At 40.7% G+C, this 23,661-nt stretch overlaps 2 protein-coding genes across 5 annotated transcripts in view; one reads left to right on the top strand and one right to left on the bottom strand.

Moving 5' to 3' along the window:
- Positions 1 to 525: 525 nt before the first annotated feature.
- OXSM (3-oxoacyl-ACP synthase, mitochondrial) lies at positions 526 to 5,573 on the bottom strand. Its single transcript, XM_045903903.3, has 3 exons — positions 5,318 to 5,573; positions 3,640 to 4,751; positions 526 to 980 (listed from the first exon to the last, which is right to left on the bottom strand). The coding sequence occupies exons 2-3, from the start codon at positions 4,614 to 4,616 to the stop codon at positions 578 to 580; spliced, it is 1,380 nt and encodes a 459-aa protein (XP_045759859.1). The 5' UTR covers positions 4,617 to 4,751; positions 5,318 to 5,573; the 3' UTR covers positions 526 to 577.
- Positions 5,574 to 10,554: 4,981 nt separating this feature from the next.
- Positions 10,555 to 23,661, top strand: part of NGLY1 (N-glycanase 1) — a 56,680-nt gene continuing 43,573 nt past the window's right edge. For all 4 annotated transcript variants that reach the window (XM_064588765.1, XM_064588763.1, XM_064588767.1 and 1 more), the window contains exons 1-2: positions 10,555 to 10,724; positions 21,604 to 21,718. In XM_064588765.1, the coding sequence (XP_064444835.1) occupies positions 10,594 to 10,724; positions 21,604 to 21,718 (246 nt within the window). In that variant the 5' untranslated portion in view covers positions 10,555 to 10,593. The remainder of the gene's footprint in view (positions 10,725 to 21,603; positions 21,719 to 23,661) is intronic.

Below are 23,661 nucleotides of genomic sequence, written 5' to 3'. Positions count from 1 at the left end.
GGCTGACTGCTTTATTCAAAGAATGCTGATCACTGAGGCAAACTCCGTTATATTTGTATTCCTTCTCCTATGGGAATGGCATGCCTGGAGTTGTACAATGCAACAACCTTGCCTAGCACAGAGCAGCTACTCACCAAATGTTTGTGGAAGAGACAAGTGCAGGTGAAACATCAAAGAGCTGTGTGACCTAGAGTATTAGGAAAATAGAGATCAGTGGTTCTCATATGGGGACTATTTCACCAGCCAGAAAATACCTGGCAATGTCTAGAGACATTTTGGTTGTCACAACTAGAGAAGACCGTGCTTCTGGAATCTAGTGGGTAAAGATGAGGATGCTGCCAAGCATCCTATAATATATAGGACAGCTCCCCTTACCCCAACAAAGAATTATCCTGTCCAAAATATCAATAGTGGCAGGGCTGAGAAACCCTGACACAGATAAAGGGTATATGGGTATTGATACAGAATGATATATAGATTGATCCTATTGATATATTTATATAAACATTTTACTTCTCCACTTAATATAGTTCATAATATTTTTTAAATATCAATGTTTAATTACAAATGATTTGTCCTACATGCCAGCAATACAAAGTGTTGCATTAGTACCACCAAAACCAAAGGAATTGCTGAGTCCAATACGTCTTTTCTCAATTTTCCATTCCTGTGCCTTTAGTGGAACATAATTGAGATCAAATTCTGGTTCTGTACAATCCAGGTTTAAAGTAGGTGGTAGTTTTTGATAATAACAAGCCAGAGCAGTAAAAGCTGCCTCAACCGCCCCTGCAGCTCCCAACAGATGTCCCGTGGCTCCCTTAGTTGAAGAAACTGCAAGGGCAGGTGCATGGTCTTTGAAAAGATGTTTGATAGCTTTGTTTTCAGCAGCATCTCCCAATGGGGTGGAAGTAGCATGTGCGTTGACATAGGATATCTCTTCAGGTTGCACACCTGCATCTTTTACAGCTGCAGCCATACATCTAATAAAATACGGAAACAAATTTATCAGAACTAAGTTTAATTCGAACACAGGAGTCCTTATATGGCTTATGAGAAAGAAATAAACATATATGCTGGATGAAGAGACTCCTTTCCTCTAATAACAGAACCCCAACTTGGATTACCATAGGAGTTAGAATGCCACCTGCACAGGAATAATGAGTCACCCCCAGTACCCTGGACTGATTCAACACCATGAGATAAATACACAGGCCTATGGGTTTTATAATCTCTAACAAAATGTATTTCCATTTATTTGAACTGATATTTTTCCCTGGGGAAAAACCATGTTGACTCAAGCCTAGAACAGTTTTTCTTCTAGGAATTTTTTATCAGTGGGGTGTGCATTGTGTGTGTGTGTGTGTAGTGATTCTAAATGTGGAGAAAAATTTTATAACCGTGTTTTAATTTTTTCTCACATTTAAATATAAAACTTGGCATACTTCCCAATAATCTAAAGATGTCTGCACCATTACTTTGGTGCTTCAAATAACCTTTCAAAATTCTATTTAGGCTTTAAGAATTCTAAATCAATGAAATACAACGCCAAGCCAAAAAACAAACAAATCCAAAAATAAAACACTGCTCTGGAAGAATCTTCGAAAACATCATGAATGTCAACACCTTCTGTTTTAGCTCCTGATCTCTGGGTTGCATATATGTCCTTAAGAGGCAGCTCAGGGTATAATCTGAAGTGTGATGAAGGGTTTCGCCTAAATATAACTAGTTCTTCATGTAGCTGGCTACTTTGTTTGACACTTCTAGCACCAGCAATTATTTACTAAAACTCAAAAGCATAATTCAGGGGCCAGTAAAGTATGGCCCTGGCCAGATGCCTGTTTTTACAAACACAGTTGACCCCTGAATAATATGGGTTTGAACTGTGTGGGTCCACTTACATGTGGATTTTTTACACTACTGTACTGTAAATGTATTTTCTCCTCCTTATGATTTTCTAAATAACATTTTCTTTTCTCTAGTTTACCTTTTGTAAGAAAACAGTATATAATACATGCACAAAATATGTGTACGTTGACTATGTTATTAGGAAGGCTTTTTGTCAACAATAGCCTATTAGTAGTTAAGTTTTGGAGGAGTCAAAAGTTATACATGGATTTTTGACTGCACGGTGGGCCAGTGCCCCTGACCCCTGCATTGTTCAAAGGTCAACTGTACTTTCACTGGAGTACATCCATTCATTTTGTATTGTCTATGGCTGCTTTCACACTAGAAGACAGATTTGAATAATTGTGACAGAGACCCTATGGCCCACAAAGCTGAAAATACTATTTGTCCCTTTACAGAAAAGGTTTGCCAACTCTTGGTCAAGTTAACTGGTTAAAACATAGTATGATCGGGCGCCTGGGTGGCTCGGTTGGTTAAGTGACTGCCTTGGCTCAGGTCATGATCTCAGGGTCCTGGGATCGAGTCCTGCATCGGGCTCCCTGCTCAGCAGGGAGCCTGCTTCTCCTTCTCCCTCTCCCTGCTATTCCACCTGCTTGTTCTCTCTCGCTCGCTCTCTGTCAAATAAATAAATAAGAATTATTTAGGGTCGCCTGGGTAGCTCAGTCGTTAAGCGTCTGCCTTCGGCTGAGGTTATGATCCCAGGGTCCTGGGATCAAGCCCTGTATCGGGCTCCCTGCTCAGTGGGAAGCCTGCTTCTCCCTCTCCCACACCCCCTGCTTGTATTCCCTCTCTCTCTGTCTCTCTCTCTGTCAAGTAAATAAATCTTTAAAAAAAAAAAAAAAAAAAGAATTATTTAAAAAAAACAAAAAAACAAAAAACATTATATGATCTAAGCAAGCTAACCTATTAGCTAACACATTAACAGGGATTTTTTTTTTTTTTTTTTTTTAACTATCTCTTCTGCAATATCAACTTGCTTTTCAAATTGTGGTCCTCAGACCAGCAGCATCAGCATCATGGGAGCTTGTTAGAAAGGCAGAATCTCTAGCACCACCCCAGGCCTAGAGTCAGAATCCCTGGTTAGTGAAAAGTTAGAAAGTACTGTTTTAATAACAGCAGAACCCTGTTGAAATGGCAGAGAGACCAGACACAACTAGAAGGGTTGACTTTACTGTCTGAGTCTGATGAAGGGCCAAAGAGGAGGACTGTGGGAACGAGCACTCTGACAGTTGTTAAGCACAACTGGAAGTATGAAAAATTGGCAAAGACACACATGGCCCTCTTCACAACTTTACAGGCCTTAACTAAAATCCAATGTTTGTTAAGGATGTTCAAATGGTTTCAAATCTTTCAAACATGTTAAAGCAAAGAATTCAAAACCATTTTGTCTAGTCTAAAATGGAAAAACATCAAAGATACTGTACACCAAGGGCAGATACTACTATATTGGACTCCCCAATTTGAAAGTCTAATAAAATGTCTTATTTGAAGAAATATTTTAAATAGAACAAGTCTTGGGGCACCTGGGTGGCGCAGCTGGTTGAACGGCCTTTGGGTGAGTGGATCCTGGTTTCAGCTCAGGTTGTGATCTTGGGGTCCTGGGATCATGGGATTGGCGTGGACTCTGCTTGGGATTCTCTCTCCTCTCCCTCTGCTCCTCCCCCACACATGCTCTTTCTCTCTCTCTCTCTCAAATAGGTAAATAAATCTTTTAAAAACAAAACAAGTCTTTACCTTAAGGCACCTTCTCCTTCAGGGTCAGGCGCAGTTATGTGACCAGCATCACCTGAGAGTCCATAGCCCAAAACTTCTGCATAGATCCGGGCCCCTCGTTGAACAGCATGATCATATTCTTCCAGCACCAGCACAGCTGCACCTTCTCCCATTACAAAACCATCTCTCTTTGGATGAAATGGTCGACATGCCAACTTAGGATCAGGGTTTGTGCTCAGAGCACGGGCTCTGGAAAACCCAGCAAGAGATAAAGGACTAATGCAAGAATCTGTACCTCCAGCCACCATCACATCAGCATCACCACGGGCTATAAATCTAAAAGAGTCTCCCACAGCATGAGCTCCTGTGGTACAGGCTGTAGACACCGCATGATTGGGGCCCTTGAGTTTATATCGAATGCTGACCTGGCCTGCTGCCATATTGACCAGAATCTTAGGGACAAAGAATGGGCTGACTTTACTATAACCTTTTGTCTGAAACATCAAAGCAGTTTCAGAAACAACTTCAAGAGGAACCATTCCCATGCCAATTGCAACTCCGGTAGCCATTTGATCAGCTTCTGATTGAGGATGCCAGCCAGAATCTTTCATGGCTAACTCTGCAGCCCCAATGGCCATAATGGTGGGAGAAGACATGGACTTGATATCGGATTTGGACACAAAGTTTTGTTCATTGAACTGACCTTCATCACAACCTCTTGGCACATAAGCAGCAACACTGCAAGGGATATTCTTATACTCCTCACCGACCAGTGAAATAATTCCACTCTCTCCTCGGATAAGACGATCCCAGACCAGCTGAGTCCCAACACCCAGAGGAGTCACTAAGCCAATGCCTGTAATGACGACCCGCCTACAAAATTTGAACGTTGGCACAGTTCCGAAAAACCTTCTACTTCCTAATAATCGCTGGCATAATCTTGAATATAGATGAGTGCTTGTAATTTTTAATAAATTTTGCAAGCAGTTTGACAACATGGTTGAGATTCAGATGATCAGAAACACATTCCTGTAACAGATCACAACACGTTCAGGAGGTAATCACTGTCGTTTAAATAGCTGATAGGACTAAGAAACAATAGCCGAAAACTTCTTTCAGGGGCTCGGTGTGAGCTGTTAACGAACACAGGGAAAATAACGTTAACATCACTTTAATTTATACTTATCGTCAAACCAACTGTTTGGAGTTCCCTTTTTAGACTGTAAGTACCCTCAGACATTCCAAGACAAAGAGGTGAAATGATGATTCATTCAATTCACCACAATAGAATTACACCATGAAAAATATAAAGGCACTCCCAGCTTTTTATGGACTGCAGAAAGCATCCTTTTTCAGGATTACTGAGGCCTCAGGCTAAGTGGTATTTCTGGTGCCAATGACACAAAAGACACTTCAGGGCCTATTCTTTGAGGTAGGGGTAAGTGAACGTTATTGATCTTCAAAACGTGGAGCTAATTAGGGTTTTAACCCAGGGGCGGGGTTTGGGAGTGAGGGGGCGTGGCCAACTCCCACAGCGCCTCCCAAGCACCACACCCCCCCACGCCCCCCACCCCCGAAGAAAGCACGCCGAGAGGAAAAGAAACCAGGCCCAGGTCACCAGACTCCCCTTCTCCGATCCAACCCCCACCCGATCTGGCGGTGGAGAAGCGGAAGGAGAAGCGTAGCAAGCAGCTGATACCTTCACCAGGCCTCGGGCCGCCCGCGCAGCCGCCGTCTGCACACGCACGTCCGCTCATGCGCGCGCGCACGCACGCGTTACGTCTGAGCCGGGTGCGGCCGGTGGCCCTTCCTTCGCGTCACCTTGGTAGAGGTCAGACCGCGGGAGACGGTGAGGCTCAGGTTGCGCGGGAGGGAACGGCCCTCGTGCGACTTCAGTGACGATGATAATCAAGAACGTGCACAGGACGGAGGAGATAGTTTTTTTGCCCATCAGAAAAGGATTTGGGGGGGGAGGGGAGGGGGTAATGATGTCCATATATTTCCATCTGCTGGGAGAAGGGACGCTGTCATATTCTACTGAAATCCTTGGGAAGAATTAAGGAAATTACTGTAGCCTTAAAGTTATTACTGTACCTCCCAAAGTTGTTTATAATAGTAAAGTAGAACTAACCAAAGTGCCCAACATCAGGAAATGGGTTATTTTGTAGTACAACTAAAGGCTGTGCAGCCATTTAAAATAATTTCGTAAGTGAATATTATGTGGAAAGAGGTCGAAACCATGTTAGGAGATACAGGTTACAAAATATATATACCTTGTAAAATACGTGTGTGTATACATTTATTTATTTATTTACTTACTTATTTTAAGATCTGCAGGGATGTACAATGATTGTGAAGTTCCCCCATTTTTGCCTAGTCTTATTTGGTGTCTTTTCTACAATAAACAAATATTGTTGGATCTGGGGCAGGGCTCAAAAATGCCATGCACAATGTCTAACAAAAATGGAAACAAAACAGAGATTGTAAACATTTATTTCTAAGTGTCTAAAAAATACAATAACTTCATTTGTTCAGAGTTATCTGTGAATCTATAAAGGGAAAAATATAACATGAAATAATAAAAAAAAAAAAAGAACAGCAAGGTATTTATTTAGATGACCATCCGTTGCTCACATGCTCTCCCAGGTATGAGGTTTGTGTCCTTTTTCTTTTTTAGATAAAGGATTGGCGATGTAAACTGCATCTGATCCTCCCAGCCATATTTGTTTCTTTCTGGACAGTGTGTCTTGAAATGATTGTTTTGTTGTTGTTGTTGTTTTTAAGATTTTATTTATTTGACAGAGAGAGACAGTGAGAGAGGGAACACAAGCAGGGGGAGTGGGAGAGGGAGAAGCAGGCTTCCTGCGGAGCAGGGAGCCCCATGTGGGGCTGGATCCCAGGACTCTGGGATCATGACCTGAGCCAAAGGCAGACACTTAAGGACTGAGCCACCCAGGCGCCCCATGAAACAATTGTTTATGAGTGCTCTGCCTTCTTTCCCAGCTCTAGAGAAGAATTTTGGTCAAGCTTAGCTTTTCCTGGTTAGTACTGAATTTAAACGAGTTTGGAAATGTACTTTCCATAAAGTAGTTTAGGAAAGCACAGTATGACCTTGAGTCTTCCTTGATCCAAGGCCTATTCAGTCACTTCTTAGCATGACCTTCATTCATTAACTAGAGAGTTAATTTAAGAGGAATTAAACAAACATGTGGTTATAAAATAACTAAAACTTGTGAGAAATATCCAGCCTTGCTGTCCCTTTTCATTGTTTGCAATATGTTGAAATTACAGTGTGAAAAGACCTACAATATATTCTTTTGAACCCAAACTCCTATGAAACAGTTTTAATGTGGTGTTTTTTCTTTTGTAATATCACAAGATTACCTTGGATAAGAAGTGACAAATCAATTAAAATCTTGTAGAAAAGTAAAACCACCAAAAAGTCATTTCATTTTTATTTCTACCTCTGATCTCCTTTCCTTTGATTTGGAAAGGGGTAAGAATATCTATGATACTCCAATAGCCAAAAAATGATTTAGTACCGTATTCCTTGCTGGTGATGCTGATGCTGATTTAACCACGGCTGTAAACTCATGATTTCCATGAAAGCAGGGCCAATGCTTATCTACTTCACTGCTTCACAGTACCTAGCACAGTGCCAGGCTTGTAGTAGCCACTTCACAAATATTTGGTGAATGACTGAATTATGAAATGAATGAATAAACAGATATACTTCTATTGGTTAGTATATATACACTGCTTTGTGTGTTTTTTTACCAATGACTTTTTTTTCTTTTCACAGTAACTTTTTTATTTCATCAATTCAAGGGCTGCCTGTGTGTAAGTTATGATCATCAGTTCAGTCTTTCCTACTAGATTCAAAATCCCTTATGTCCTTCATCAGACTGCTTTGTACACAACAGGTGCTCAATAAATAATTGTTGGTTAATCACTTAATGCAATCACACAATAGTGAATCACCGTACCAGTTCCTAAAAGGCTTCACCCCTTCTCCTGTTACAGTCTTCACTGAGGTCAGTATTTTCTTTTTTATGTCAAAACTGATCCTGGGGAAATTTAATGGGTTATTTCTTTTTTCTATTCCATTTAAGAATAGTGCCACCATGTGTCAACTCTAATGATGGTGTGCTTAATAAAGCTGGAATCCTAAAAAAAAATTATTTTGGAGGAAAAAAAATAAAACAACGGAAAGTTCAATGCTGATGTAAAACTAGAACAACCTTTAGTTGAAGCGATGTTAAAGTATAAAGAGATTAAGAGTAGCCTACTATCTTCAACTTTTCTAAAGGAACTAAAAAAATATTTTCAACTTAGTGGAAGAAGCAGACAGGGAAAAGAATGAGTCAAAGTCCCTTATAATAAGCCCTCTTAACAGCTGCATAAATGGTGATATCCAAGAGAGATGGTATTTACTCAAGAACTTCAACAGGAATATTGGTAAACAGTAATTTGGAATGATTTAAATTTCAGGTGATTTAAAATAACTTACTAAATTACCCTCAAAATGATGATTTCTATGATTTTTTAGACTTGTGCATTATTATCACAGTATTAACTCTATGGCATTGGTTTTCACACTGTGCTTGCATGCTCCCCACAAAGATGCCTGGTGGCCATTATCTCTGTCAAGAGACAGGCTAAGCTGATGGCATTCTGTCCCTCCTGCCTGCCCCCCCCCCCCCCACCGGCTTCAATTCTAGAGCATCTCCACGTTGGTGTTTTCTATATACTGGGTTTCTTCCTAAGAATTTATTTGAAAAAAAAAAAGTGTTGTTACTTTAAAAAAAAAGTCAAAATACTATATAGTGTATAATAACTTTAAGCTATTATAGGGATAAATAAATGTGAAAAAAGAAACTCAAATTAAGATGAATATAGTTTGTGGTTAGAGACAGCTAGCTATAATTCTAGGCCCCCTTCCCCACACCTTTCCATCCTTTAGAGTTGTGGGTAGTACATGTCCAGCTAGGGGCTACATTTCCCAGCCTTCCCTCTTTTATCTAGATGGGGCTTCATTTTCTCCAATTATATGGTAGAGAAAATGCTGTATGTCATTTTGGGCCCATGTGGTTAAGAAGCAGGTATGCCTTCTTTTTGCCCAACCACTTACTAAATGCAGAAGTCTCTGAGGCTCTATGGCAGGAGTTAGCCAACTACAGGCCAAATCCAGCAGGCTGCCTGTTTTTGTAAACAGTTTCATGGGAATGCAGCCATGTCCATTAATATCAGAGTACTGTCTACAGAACTACAAGTGCAGAAGCAGAATTAAAGAGTTGAAACAGAGACCCTATGGCCACAAAGCCTTAAACATTACAATCTGGCCCAACAAAAAAATGTTTTTTGACCTCTAGTCTACAGGATGGAAGGAGCCTGGGAGCCTGAGTCATTACATGGAGGAAAGTTGCCCATTGACTAATGACACCTGCTTTTTATTTATTTATCTAAGATTTTATTTATTCATCAGAGAGAGAAAGAGAGGTCACAAGCGGGGGAAGCTGCAGGCAGAGGGAGAAGCAGGCTCCCCGCTGAGCAAGGAGCCTGATACAGGACTCGATCCCAGGACCCCAGGATCATGACCTGAGTGGAAGGCAGACACTTAACTGACTGAGCCACCGGGTGTCTGTGACACCTGCTTTTTAAACTGTTATGTGAGCAAAAAAGAAATTTCTCTTGTGTTAAGTCACTGAAAATTTTAATTACAGCTGCTAGTAACATACTGTCAGTTAAACACACTAGTCTTGGAAGCTGGTCCAAAAACCTACATATTAAAAACTTTTCCCACATATCTAGCAGATGAATGGTAATTGAAGCAGATGGCATAGTTCAAGGTCTTGCTCTGAGATACTGAAAGAAAACTTCAAATTTAAGAAGCAAACAGAAGATTAAGTCATCAAGAACATTTAAATAAGCTACTTATGCAAATAACTTACCTTAAAAACATAAGGTCAAGAAAAATATTTGTTGAGGTTTGAAAGGTATGTCTGCAAAGAAGGAAGCCATTGGTAAAGTACACTTTCAAGGACATGGTGAGGCAGAGAATGGATTAAAGAAGTTAGGATTCATCTTCTAAAAGGAATAAAGGACATTAATGACATGATGGCTACCTGTGATACAAAGTCACAAAATAATACCTACCCTTACTATGTGAGATGCATATTTTTACTGCCACCCCCCCCCCCCCAATGTTATTCTATTCTGTCCTTACGGTATGTAGGTTTATGCTGGTCACTACACGGTAAATTGAGTCCACAACCCACTACTTTGCAACCTTTGGTTTGAAAACTACTTCTTTACAGAGACATCATACTATTTGAACTGGTACTTATGAAAAAGATTTTTCAATCATTCATCTAATTCTAAAAAGAATCTATACACCAGAAACCCAGCAGAGTATACAGACACCCGTTTGGTTTTAAACATTTGTTGCTCCTTCCTTCTGGGGTCTTTTCATCCACACGTATCTAGGAACACCTGGCAATTTGCGAAGAGGAAGCTATAAGATTGTTTTGTTTGGGGGAAAAGGGGTGGTTGTACTACGGGGTTTCCCCACCTTCGTGGCTGGATCAATCTAAGCCCACCCTAGGGCGTGGAAGGAGCGGATTTCTGGGACAAACGGGCCAGCATCTCCCTCCCCTCCTCGCTGAAGCCCCCGGGCCCTGACAACCAAGCACCCCGCCCCTTCTTTCTGATCGAAGCCCCGAGGCCCTGGCGACGAGGCCCCAGTCCCTCCAGGTCCAAACCCCCAACCTCCCGGAGCGCCCCCACCCAGCCCGCCTGGCTGAGGCCGCCCCCGCCCCTCCAGACCAGTCCCCCGCCCCTCCCCGCCACCCCCCCCACCTTCGGGGAGAGCGCCACGCCCCTCCCGGCTCGCCGCACCGGAGGCCGCGCGCTGTAGCGCCTGCTCAGTGCGGGACGCGGCGCGCGAGGGGCGGCGACGGCCGCGGGCGCTCAAGCATGGCGGCAGCGGCGCTGGGCAGTGCGTCGGGCTCCGCGTCCCCGGCCGTGGCCGAGCTGTGCCAGAACACCCCGGAGACCTTTCTGGAGGCCTCCAAGCTGTTGCTCACCTATGCGGACAACATCCTCAGGTGCGGGGCTGAGGAGTCGCACGGGGTGCCACCGCGGGCGGTGAGGGGGCGCCTGGTTGGCCTGGGTTTAGGGGCGCCCGGCTCGGGCCCCGAAGGGTGGCGAGGCCAGGAGGGACCGGGGCCTGAGCCTTGCCCCGGCTCAGAATCGGAGCCCACCGGCCAGGGACCTCGAGACCCGGCCGGGCCACTCCCTCCCGAGAAGAGTAAGTTTCTTTGCACTTGTGCCTTGGCACCTAATGTCGGGGTCCTCTAGGGTGAACTGGAGGTCGCGGGCAAGGCGCACGCGGAGGGAGGTGAGAAGGCGTGCCCTAAACACTTGATTCCGGTCGGGTTAACTGTCTTAATGTCAGCACAGAAATGGTAACAGCGTCTCATTCCCTTTGCGTGGATTTTCCCGAACATAGTGCCTTAGTCGCAGGGTTATGAGAAGTTCGTCTATAAAAACCCCACCACTTCAGTAGTAGTATGCTTTAATGTCCACCCCCCCAACGTTTTGTGAATACCTTAATATTAAAGCATACTACTACTGAAGTGGTGGGGTTTTTACATTTTTATGGTCTTTTCCTGCCCACTTTTGTTGATTGAAATATTATTAACCATATTAAAGTTACAATTTTTCTCTTAATACCTGTATTCTGCTTTTCAACATGACCGTTTAAATAAGAATTAGTGAAGATTACTTTGGCTGAGAGTAATTTGTTTCATTCTCTTGTGAGCAAAATACACTTGTAGATTCTTTTTTTTTTTTTAAAGATTTTATTTATTTATTTGACAGAGAGAGACACAGCAAGAGAGGGAACACAAGCAGGGGGAGGGGGAGAGAGAGAAGCAGGCTTCCTGCCAAGCAGGGAGCCCGATGCGGGGCTCGATCCCAGGACCCTGGGATCATGACCTGAGCTGAAGGCAGTCGCTTAACCAACTGAGCCACCCAGGCGCCCTACACTTGTAGATTCTTAAGGGACCTTACAGGTTTGGGGAATTGGGAGGCAATTTGGATTATTCATTTTGAATTATTATCCACTTCAGCTCTTAGATCAAATCATGTAGTGGCTTGTGTGGGGGAGGGAAATGGAACCTAGGTTAAAGGAGCTCCAGGTGCCAGGTACTTGAGTGGGGTTACCTCATTTATCAGGTCACCATGATTACTATCTAGGTTCTTTCTCCCACCTCACCCCCTGATGCACTTGTTCTTCTAAGTGGCGGGTATATTGGCATGAAGTCTAAAAGGAAATTCTTAGTTTCAAGGTTATAGATTTGATGTGACCCAATTTTAGAGACACTAGTTACAAGTGTGGTGTTTTAACCCATGGCATTTCATTGTTCATGGCAATATATTGTTCATAGAGGTAACATTAAGGATTCTAAAAGTAAATTGAAGGAAAAATGAACCTTTATTATCCACCAAATGCTATAAGGGATGTGCAGCATGTGCCGTGTACACAGCTACACAATTGTGACCTATGTGGAGACTGCCTTTCTCCTCTGTGACATCTTCTCAACTCACCTCTACCCTGTGAGGTCTAACAGCTCTTCAAAGCACAGGGATGCCAATGGACTCTGCGTGAATGAACTCATAAGCTGAGTCCTCCAGATCTTATGACCTGAGACCTCCAACCTGGAAAGCCACCAAACTATTTAAACCCCATTATTCAGAAAAGGGAAGTGGCCTTGTAATAGGATTCACTTCTGCTTTTAATCTAGTGAAACCCAAAATCTAAGATCAAGGTGTTTTGAGGAAGGAAAACCTTTGCATGCAAATAATGACTTGGCATCAGAATCACCATTATGAATATTTATCAAACTCATAGAAGAAACCTTGCTTTCAGTTCATGTTACAGTCTTTCCTATGGCTTATGTTTCTGATCTTGAAAAGTTTTTATCTAAAAAGGGAATTAGGAGTCTGGAACTCATAATTGAAGATGATATGAAAAACTACCCTTGTTTAGTTAAGTACAAGTATACCTTGTTTTATTGCTCTTCACTTTATTGTGCTTTGCAAATACTGGTTTTTGGTTTTTTGGGGTTTTTTTTTTTACAAATTGAAGGTTTGTGTTGAGCGAGTCTGTTGGTGCCATTTTTCCCAACAGCTCTCTTTGTATCTGTGTGTCACATTTTGGTAATTCTTGTAATATTCAAACTTTTTCATTATTGTATTTGTTATGGTGATCCCTGATCAGTGAGCTCTTTCATTTAATTGAAATAGAGTTGACACACAATGTTACATTAGTTTCAGTAGTACAACATAGTGATTCCACAAGTCTGTACATTATACTGTGCTCACAAGTGTAGTTACCATCAGTCATATACAGTTCTATTATAATACCATTAACTATATTCCCTATATGTATCTTTTATCTCCATGACAGTTTTTTTTTTTTTTGGTAAGCTCTGTGCCCAATGTGGGGCTTGAACTTATGACCCCGAGATGAAGAGTCACATGCTCTACTGACTGAGCCAGCCAGGCACCCCCGTGCCCCAGTGACTTATTCTATAACTGGAAGCCTGTATCTCCCACTCCCCTTCACCTATTTTGCCCATCCCGCACTCCCCCCTCCGCCCCCGCAACCATCATTTGTACTCTGTATTTATGTGTTTGGTTCTGTTTTTTGTTTTTTTATCCACATATAAGTGAAATCATATGATATTTGTCTTTCTCTGTTTGACTTCTCTTGTCATAATGCCACCTAGATCCATCCATGTTGTTACAGATGACAAGATCTCATTCTTTTTTTATGGCTGAGTAATATTCCATTGTATATATATACTCCATCTTCTTTATCCTGTGATCAGTTATTTTTGATGTTAATATTGTTTTGGGATGCACCAACTGCACCCACATAAGATGGCAAACAATCTATAAATACTGTGTGTGTTCTCACTGCTCCACCCATTGGCCCTTCTCCTGTCCCTCTCTTTTCCTTAGGCCTCCTGGTGTCCTGACAGACAATAATAATTTAAATTAGGCCAATCAATAACCCTGCAATGGCCTAAGTGTTAAAGTGAAAGGAAGGGGTGCACATCTCTCACTGTAAGTCCAAAACTAGAAGTGATTCAGCTTAGTGAGGAGGGCACGTCAAAATCCATGATAGCCCAAAAGCTAGGCCTGTTGTACCAAACAGCCAAGTTGCAAATGCAAAAGAGAAGTTCTTGAAGGAGATTAAAAGTGCTACTCCAGTGAACACACAAATGATGAGCCTTATTGCTACTAATGGAAGAAGTTTTAGTGGTCTAGATAGAGGATGAAGCCAGCCACAACATTCTCCTAAAAACCAAAGCCTAATCCCGAGCAAGGCCTTAACCTCTTCAGTTCTCTGAAGGTTGAGAGAGGTGACGAAGTTGAAGAAGAAAAGTTGCAAGCTAGCAGAGGTTGGTTCATGAGGTTTAAGGAAAGAAGCTGTCTCCATAACACAAAAGAGCAGGGTGAAGTAGCAAGTGCTGATGAGAAGCTGCAAGTTATCCAGAAGACCTAGCTAAGATGATTCATGAAGGTGGCTACACTACAACAGGTTTTCAGTGTAGACCAAATAGCCTTTGATTGGAAGAAGATGCCATCAAAGATTTCATAGCTAGAGAGGAGAAGTCAATGTCTGGCTTCAAAGGACAGGCTGACTTTTATGTTAGGGATTAATACAGCAGGTGACTTTAAGTTGAGGTCAGTGCTTATTAACCATGCTGAAAATCCTAGGGCCCTTAAGAATTATGCCAAATCTACTTGGCCTATACTCTATAAATGGAAGAAACAAAGCCTGGGTGATAGCACATCATCCATCATTGACAATGCACCTGGTCACCTAAGAGCTCTGATGGAAATGTACAATGATATAATGTTGTTTTCATGCCTGCTAACACAGCATCCATTCTGCAGCCCATGGATCAAGGAGTCATTTGGACTTTGAAGTCTTTTATTTTAACATTTACATTTTGTAGAGCTATAGCTGCCATAGATAATAATTCCTCTGATGGACCTGGGCAAAGTAAGTTGAAACCTTTTGGAAAGGATTCACCATTCTAGATGCCATTAACATTTGTGATTCATGGAAGGAGGTCAAAACATCAACATTAATAGGCGTTTGGAAGAAATTGATTCCAATCCTCATGGATGACTTTGGGGGATTCAAAACTTCAGTGGAGGAGGGAACTGCAGATGTGGTGGACATAGCAAGAGAACTCAAATTAGAAGTGGAGCCTACAGATACAGCTAAATTGCGGCAATCTCATGATAAAACTTTCATGGATGAGGACTTGCTTTTTATGGATTAGCAAAGGAGGTGGTTTCTTGAGATGGAATCTACTCCTGGTGATGATGCTGTGAAGATTGTTGAAATCACAACAAAGAATTTAGAATATAACAAACTTTGTTGCTAAAGCAGCAGCAGGGTTTGAGGGGATTGCGTCCAATTTTGAAAGATGTTCTATCAAACAGCATTGCATGCTACAGAGAAATTGTTCATGAAAGGAAGGGTCAATTGATGTGGCAGATTTTACTGTCTTAAGAAATTGCCACACCCACCCCAACCTTTAGCAACCATCAATATTGAGGCAAACCCTCCACCAGCAAAAAGATTACAACTCGAGGCACCTGGGTGGCTCAGTTGTTAAGGGTCTGCCTTCGGCTCAGGTCATGATTCCAGGGTCCTGGGATCAAGCCCCGCATCGGGCTCCCTGCTCCGTGGGAAGCCTGCTTCTCCCTCTCCCACTCCCCCTGCTTGTGTTCCCTCTCTCACTGTGTCTCTCTCTGTCAAACAAATAAAATCTTTAAAAAAAAAAATACAACTCACTGAAAATTCATATGGTAGTTAGCATTTTTTAGCATTAAAGTATGTTTAATTAAGGTATGTGTACAATTTTTTAAGACATAATGCTATTAAAGACTTAATAGACTACAGTATAGTATAAACATAACTTATATGCAGTGGGAAATTTTAAAAATTCATTTGACTTGCTTTACTGTAATTTTCACTTTATTACAGTGGTCTAAACCCTAACCTATAATATCTCAGAGTTGTGCATATAATAGTAGTAGTCCCTGCTCTTATATTAGAATTAAAACTCCTTTAGGCTTCAGGAAGTTAGAAAACACGCTTTATTACACTTCTAAGTCCAGTGAGTTGTTAACCTCTTAACAGAAAAGCCCCGATCTCTTCTTGATCTCTAGCTACACTATCTTACAAATCTGTTAAACTAACTTATTTAAGAGTAGAAAAAAACCAAGGTTTCTGTTCCTTTTGCTGTTTTGGGAAATCAATCAGTGTTAGAGATAAGGGACTGTGTAAGGGATGTTGTCTTGATATATCTTGTTCCTGCCTCAGGGTTTGACATAGTATTTTATGAAATGAATGCTGAAATGAGAATTTCATTAGTAGGTTTTGTTTTGTTTTTAACAGCAATGCTTGTCACTGCACTCAAGTGAAGATAATACCTTTGATTACATTTCAAATTTCTCCTTCAGGTGATGTTTACCTATTCCCCAACTAAGAGTTATAAAGCCAATGAAATTATAGGATAAAACATAAGCTAATTTGCATGCACAATATGCTATGGGTTTGAACTTTTTACTTTTTTTTTAGTTCACTGACTTTTAGATAAAGGTGAGCTGTCCTCAATAATATCTACTTTGCAAAGTTTATAATAGTTTGACTAGCATTCCACATGTGTTCCTTAGATAATTAGCTCCTTTAATTCTTTAAAAAATATGTTTGATGTTCCACTAATTTCCTTTGCAAACTGCACACAGTTATTGGTTACAAACTGCACTGCGTATGATTGGGAAGGGCCAAAAACGGAAAGTGGTTTCTTCCAAGAAAATAAATATGTTTAGGAGAAAGACGCAAGTATGGAAAACAGCCGCAGCATAAAATCTAGAGAACAATTGGAAGACAGTGTTCAAGCAGTTACATGTTTATGTCTGGAGATAGTCCAGGGACCTAGTGTGGCAGAGTTTTGAGAATGGAGGTTTGGTAAGATGGGATGGGTTCATGGAATAGCAGAGAACATATATTTGACGTAAGAGGCAAAAGAAAATGATTGTACTTTCTAGAGTCAAAGAGAAACATGAAGGAGTTTCATGTAGAATAATGATGTAAGAAGACACAAGGCATGGGTTTCATTTGTGAAGCTATTACAGTAATCATAAGCATAAATGGGGATAGAATAGAGAAAGAACTATCAGAGGCAGGGATTGGCAGTTCTTGATGACTGAATGCAAGGAGTAGAGCCGGTAAAGAGAGGAGACAAAATAACCCAAATAACTTCAGGTTTCTAATCTAGGTGACTGTTGACAACTGGAGAAATTTAGAGAGGATTGGTGAGTTTGTTGGCATATTGTATGGTGGGGAGTATGTAAGCTTTGTAGTAAGACCAGTGCATTTAAATCCCAGTCAACCATTTCCTAGGAGTGTGGTTATAGGCAATTTATGTAAAGTCTCTGGGTTTCAGTTTCCTCATTTTTTTTCAGTTTCCTCATTTTTAAGAGGAAAGAAAAATGCCTGCATTATAGGATTGTTGCAAAAGAGGAATGAAGGCACACATGTTATCTGTTGTTACCATTATTCAGTTTTTCATGTTGAACAAGCTAGATTATGTGTGTTTCCCTTTTTGTCAGCTATATAGAATGGTAGAGTTAGAGCCAGAGATGGTTCCCAGATGGTTCTAAAGATGTTTTTGAAAAATTTACATGTATCTCAGAATGATAGATTTTCAGAAGTACTAGAAACTTTTTTTTTTTAAAGATTTTATTTATTTATTTGCGAGAGAGAATGAGAGACAGAGAGCACGAGAGGGAAGAGGGTCAGAGGGAGAAGCAGACTCCCCGCTGAGCAGGGAGCCCGATGCGGGACTCGATCCCGGGACTCCAGGATCATGACCTGAGCCGAAGGCAGTCGCTTAACCGACTGAGCCACCCAGGCGCCCCTAGAAACATTTTTTTAAATGGCCTACAAACCACCTTTTTGATTAGTAATAAAAATACAAGATTATAGGATCTCTCATGTACTAAATTTCCATTTATGTAAACCCTTTCTGAGATTATGCATTCTAAAGAGGTAGAGGGCTAGTAAATGGTTAGATATATTTAATTATCAGCATTTCTGAAATTCTGAAATAGAAACATTTAAGTTTTTCTTTTTTCTGAGTCTGTGACCTCAGTAGGAAGCTACATGTCTTAAAATCTTTTTTGGGTGCCTGGGTGGCTCAGTCAGTTAAGTGTCTGCCTTTGGCTCAGGTCATGATCCCAGGGTCTTAGGAACAAGCCCTTCATCAAGCCCTGCATAGGGCTCCCTACTCAGCAGGGAGCCTGCTTCTCCCTCCTCCTCTGCTATATCCCCTGCTTATGTGCATGCTCTCTATCTCAAATAAATAAAATCTTTAAAAAAAAAAAATCTTTTTTTAAAGATTTTGTTTTTTAATTTATTTTAGAGAGCGGGGGTGGGGAGCTGGGGCTCAGAAGGGAAAGGAACAGGAAAAGAATCCCACGCAGACCCCATGCTGAGCACAGAGCCCAACATGGGGCTTAATCCCATGATTCCAAGATCATGACCTGAGCTGAAACCAAGAGCCGGACTCTCAACTGACTGAGCCACCCAGGTGCCCCAGTGTGTCTTAAAATCTTAATTATATGGTCGATTATAACTTTCAAGGTGAAAAGCATGACTTTTTTCTACCATTCAGTTGTAAAAACAAAGACAACTAGGGGGTAAGACAACTAGGAAGACACCAAAATATGTTCAAAGTGGTGGTGAGTGGGTCAGGACATTTTGCTGCCCGTTCAAGGTCCCATTCTTTCAACATCGTCCAACAAACAACCAAAAAAAAAAAAAAGGGTGCAAAATTATTGCTAACAAGCAAGATAAATATTACAAGTTGCAGAAATAGTTAAGGGTCAGCAGAGGTAGAAACATTGCACATTGAAGAATTACAGCAAAAAATATTTGAGAAAAGTCTGCACAGGAAATTAAGTTAATGGAAGAAGAAAATGAAGCAAAAATAAAGGTGATCCTTAGGGGTACTTTAGACACTGCAAGATAAGGAGAATAGTAATGAGTTCAAGGATGGTGGATGCGCTGGGATGATGCTGTGAAGCTAGAGATTTAGAAAGTGGTACTTTTCCAAGGGTAGGAAATAGGATCTGTTGGATTTGAGCTCTAATGGCTTTATGGCCCAGTTCTCTAAGCCTGTGAGGGCTTCAGGACGAACTTTTGGCACTATTGTGTGTTCAGTACTATGGCTGGTGTGCCCAACATATTTAAAAAGAGGAAGATAGGATTTGAGTAACTGGACATTACTGTTGGGTTTTTTGGGGTTTTTTGTTTGTTTGTTTGCATTATGTTTTTAGTGAGAAAAACAGATAAATGGTACGTAAGGCCCGTAGATGTTAAAAGGTAGAAAATTGCTGACTAGACTAGACCATGATTTACTTTGAAACATGTATCAAAATAATAAGCTGTATCAGATCAACTAGTCTAGGTTTTATAAGAATTTTTAAACAGTGGTGAAAGAGGGAGGAAAAACTAGAAAATTAGAGCCAGAGAAAGACTTTGATCATGTAAAAATCTGGAAGCTATTGGAGAAAAAATAGGTTAAAAAAAAAAAAATCAGGCAGTTTTGCACCAGTAGATTATATCATCCTGGTGGTACTGATGTTTATGACCCTGTGAAATGTGTTGAATATCATGAAAAGATGCTTCATTTATCTATAACTGGCATTGATAAATGTAGGAGTATTGTATAGTTTAATGTTTTTTGTTTAAGTGGTAAGAAAAGGAGGCACACTTACAATATAATGTGGCATAAAAGCCAGGTTGCTAATTATCTTGCTGTGCTCAGGGCAGTCCCCTACAGCAAAGACCTCAAATGTCAACAGTGCCAAGGTTGGGAAACTCATTTAAAACACAGAATAAAAGAATAGAGCATATATTTTTCTTTGTGTTTTTCAACCACCTGTGATGCTCAAAAGACCTCTGTTGAAGAACAGTGTTTTTGTTTTTAATTTCCAATTTTTTGTGGATCTATAACTTTGTAAAGTACAATAAAAATTTCATGGCAAATCAAATTGTTAGAAAAATTGCTGAGTAGTCTCAATTTCTGCACTTCTCATGAATGACTAGCAAGAAGTTTATAGATGGGCACCAGTCTGTGGACATTCTGAATAACACTATTTTAGAGCTTTATCTCTGAATATTCTGTAATAAACTTGCATAATTTTTGAAATTAAGGAAAAGTTTAAAGCAGATTCATGTATTTATGACAGTTTGGCAATAGAGAGTTGCTTGATGGAAAACAAATGTGAAATATGTTGAAATTTCCACAATTAAATTAGGACAAGAATGGTTAATGAGTTGCTAGCCTTTGTCCACCATCCCCATTCCATACCCCAGGCAGATGGCCTCAGCACTCCTTCCTATGGACCCTGACACAGCCTCAGAATCCTTCTTAAAATAGTGCTAATAGAAGCCACTACTATTGTGAGGGGGTTTGTGTCAGATATGAAATCTACTCATCGGGACACCTGGGTGGCTCAGTTGGTTAAGTGTCTGCCTTTGGCTGAGGTCATGATCCCTGGGTCCTGGGATTGAGTCCCCCATCAGGCTCCTTGCTCAGCGGTGGCCTACTTCTCCCTCTGCCTGCCACTCCTCCTGCTTGTGCGTGCTCTCTCTGACAAATAAATAAATAAAATCTTATTAAAAAATTACTCATCGGGCGCCTGGGTGGCTCAGTCGTTAAGCGTCTGCCTCCGGCTCAGGTCATGATCCCAGGGTCCTGGGATCAAGTCCCACATCGGGCTCCTTGCTTGGCAGGAAGCCTGCTTCTCCCTCTCCCACTCCCCCTGCTTATGTTCCTGCTCTCGCTATCTCTCTCTCTGTCAAATAAATAAATAAAAATCTTTAAAAAAAAAAAATTACTCATCATCCTAATTATGTTCTGAAGGCTTTTTGAGTGTAATACTGTGATTCTTTTTTTTTTTTAAATTAATTTATTTGAGAGAGAACATGAGCAGGGAGAGGGAGAAGCAGACTCCCCGCTGAGCTGAGCAGGGAGCCCGACGTCGATCCCAGGACCCCGGGATCATGACCTGAGCCAAAGGCAGACGCTTAACTGACAGCCCCACCCAAGTGCCCCAATACTGTGATTATCTTAACCTTGTATTTTTTTCTGATTTTTTAAACAGCCTTTCTGATTTATCAAGGTTATTAAAAATCTCAAAGCCTTTCATATGCTGGTCTCATCCCATGTATGCTATTCAAAATCTTAATCATGGTAAAAAAAAAAATTGGCTGTGACAAAAATGTATCTTAAGCTGAAACAGAACTTAAGAGTAAAAGCAATCATTGGTCTAGGGAAGAAAGAAAATCAAGTGACTCTAAGGTATACCTGGGTTTGTATTTGTCAGAGGTAAAGTGTTTGAGGAACTGTGATCCATTTTTATATAGCTTCTTAGGTTTTTTTATTCATTCATTTCACAAGTATTTATTAACTATCATCTATGCATCAGGCACCATTCGTGATGATTGAGATCCATCAGAACAAAATAGGCAAAACCTACACCCATGTCTGGAGCTTACCTAGATTTTTTTCTTAGCAACCTAAAAACTCATAAAGGTATGTGGCTTTAACAGCACAGAATGAAAATGTTGCATGGGTTTCCCTTATGGAAGCATTAATATTATCAGCTATGAAATTAAACAGTAAGGTGGTAGTAAATGTATACTGAGGTAAGAATCACAGAATCAGGCTGTTTTTCCGGGCTGTGCTTCCTATTTCTTTAAAGTTGGGAACTATAATACCTTGTAGCAGTGTAGCCAATATAAAATGTAAAAAGGAGTGCAAAAACACTGTGGAAAGTATAAATTGTTATAGATAATCAAACTTTTTCTATTTAAATCAGAAACCCTAATGATGAAAAATATAGATCTATCCGGATTGGAAACACAGCTTTTTCTACTAGACTCTTACCTGTCAGAGGAGCTGTTGAATGTTTATTTGAAATGGGCTTTGAAGAGGTAAGTTGAAGGGTTTCTTCTCCCCCGTTCATGTATAAAGAATTTATTATAATGTTGATGGATAATTATCTAAATAAGATAATATTTTTAAATTAATGGATCATTTTGGAAATCTGCAGAACTAGTTACTTCTTCATCTATTAGACATTTAAAAGTCACAGTAAATATATTTTAAAATCACAGTAAAATATAACAACTCTCCCACAGGGAAAATTCTTACAAGTTTTAATCCTTTAGAACAGGGAGGTCAGACATACAACCCAAAGACCAAATTGTGGGTCATTTTAGACTTTTAGCAAAAATCTGATTTGTAAGTACACACGAATTCTAGTAGGATCTAGCTGTCCGTCTCCAGTAAGAAATGAAAAGAGTAAATACAGAAAAGCTGAGTTCAGTTGCCACATGTAAGGGATTTCTTCTGTGACAGAAGAGAAGAATCTCAATATGTTTTTTTGTTTTTTAATCAAAATAAAAGTTTGGTGTTTTCATCTTCTGGAATCTTGTACATAGCTAATTTTTTTTTAAAAGATTTTATTTATTTGACAGAGAGAGCACAAGTAGGCAAAGAGGCAGGCAGAGGGAGAGGGAGAAGCAGGCTCTCCACTGAGCAGGGAGCCTGATGTGGGGCTCGATCCCAGGATTCTGGGATCATGACCTGAGCCGAAGGCAGCCACTTAACCAACTCAGCCACCCAGGCGCCCCAGTACATAGCTTAATTTTATGACACAATGAAAGTAGTTATCAATATTGTCAATTTTCTTTATGTATATATGCTTAACCATTTTTAGTTTATGGAATACTGAAAGAACTTGAACCAGGTTGTGGATACACGGTAGTCCATAGCAGTCAGAAATGTCAAGGCTATAGAAATTGTTAAAGAGATCTGCTGAGTTGCCATAAGAAGTACTTTCCTTCCTGCCTCTCTGCTTTTCTCCCCAGATTCTGTTCCAGGCCCTGAAGGGTATAGTAGTGAACTAGAGAAATAGATCCCATCTCACATGGAGCCTGGTTCTAATAGGTTAGACAAACAGTAGACATGAAAGCAAAGATGAGTGCAAAGAGGAAAATACGGCATGGTGATATAAAAAGCAACTGTAGAGGTGGGCAGCTACGTAAGAATGAGTGGTTAGGGAAAGCCTTTCAGGAGATAATATTTGAGCTGGGACCTAAATGAAAAGAAGCATTTCAGGTACCTGAAGCCCTCAGGTAAGAGTACCTCAAATAGAAGGATTCACATATGCAACAGACTTCTAGCAGGATTAGCTTTGGCACAGAAAGTAGCTACACAGGCCAGCAGAATCCAGGGTGTGCGGTTTTGAGGACTGTGATAAAGACTTGGACTTCATTCTAAGTGAGATGGGAAACCATAGGAAGGTTCTAGGTATGGAATAATATTTTAGCTGTTGTAAAGTGAATGTTCTGGATGTTCTGGGGTGGGGGCAAGAGATGAAGCAGGGAGACCAGTTAGAAAGCTTTTATCAGCCTAAAGGAGAAACAAAAATGGTTTGAAAATGGTTCCGTGAGGGCAGAGCCTTTTATCTTTTTGTCCCCTCTTGCTAGCTCCTAGAATACATTGAGGCACACAGTAAACATTTGTTGAATTAAAGACTGTTGGCAGTGGAGATGGGGGAAAAGTAGAGGCATCGAGAATTTTTTTTTTTAAGCAGAGCCTGCAGGACTTGATGAATTGATTGTGGGGCACAAGGGAAAGGAAGGAATCGGATACTACTAGGCTTTGGTTTGAGCATCTAAGTGGATGCAAGTAACCATTAATTCAGATTGAGAAATCTTGGAGTGTAGCAGATGCCAGGAGAAATCACTACTTCCTCTTTTGGATGATTATAACTGATACACTGTTAACCATTCAAGTAGAGATAACAAGTAGGCAGTTGGATATATGAGTCTGTAACTCAAAAGGAGAGGTCAGCCTGGAGATATAAATT

This window comes from Mirounga angustirostris, unplaced genomic scaffold (genome assembly GCF_029215605.1).
Source record: "Mirounga angustirostris isolate CCGP_5_RB_7025 unplaced genomic scaffold, mMirAng1.0.hap1 SCAF_1, whole genome shotgun sequence".
NCBI lineage: Eukaryota > Metazoa > Chordata > Mammalia > Carnivora > Phocidae > Mirounga > Mirounga angustirostris.
The sequence above is the reverse complement of the archived record's forward strand: the minus strand, read 5'-3'. Positions and strand labels throughout refer to the sequence as shown.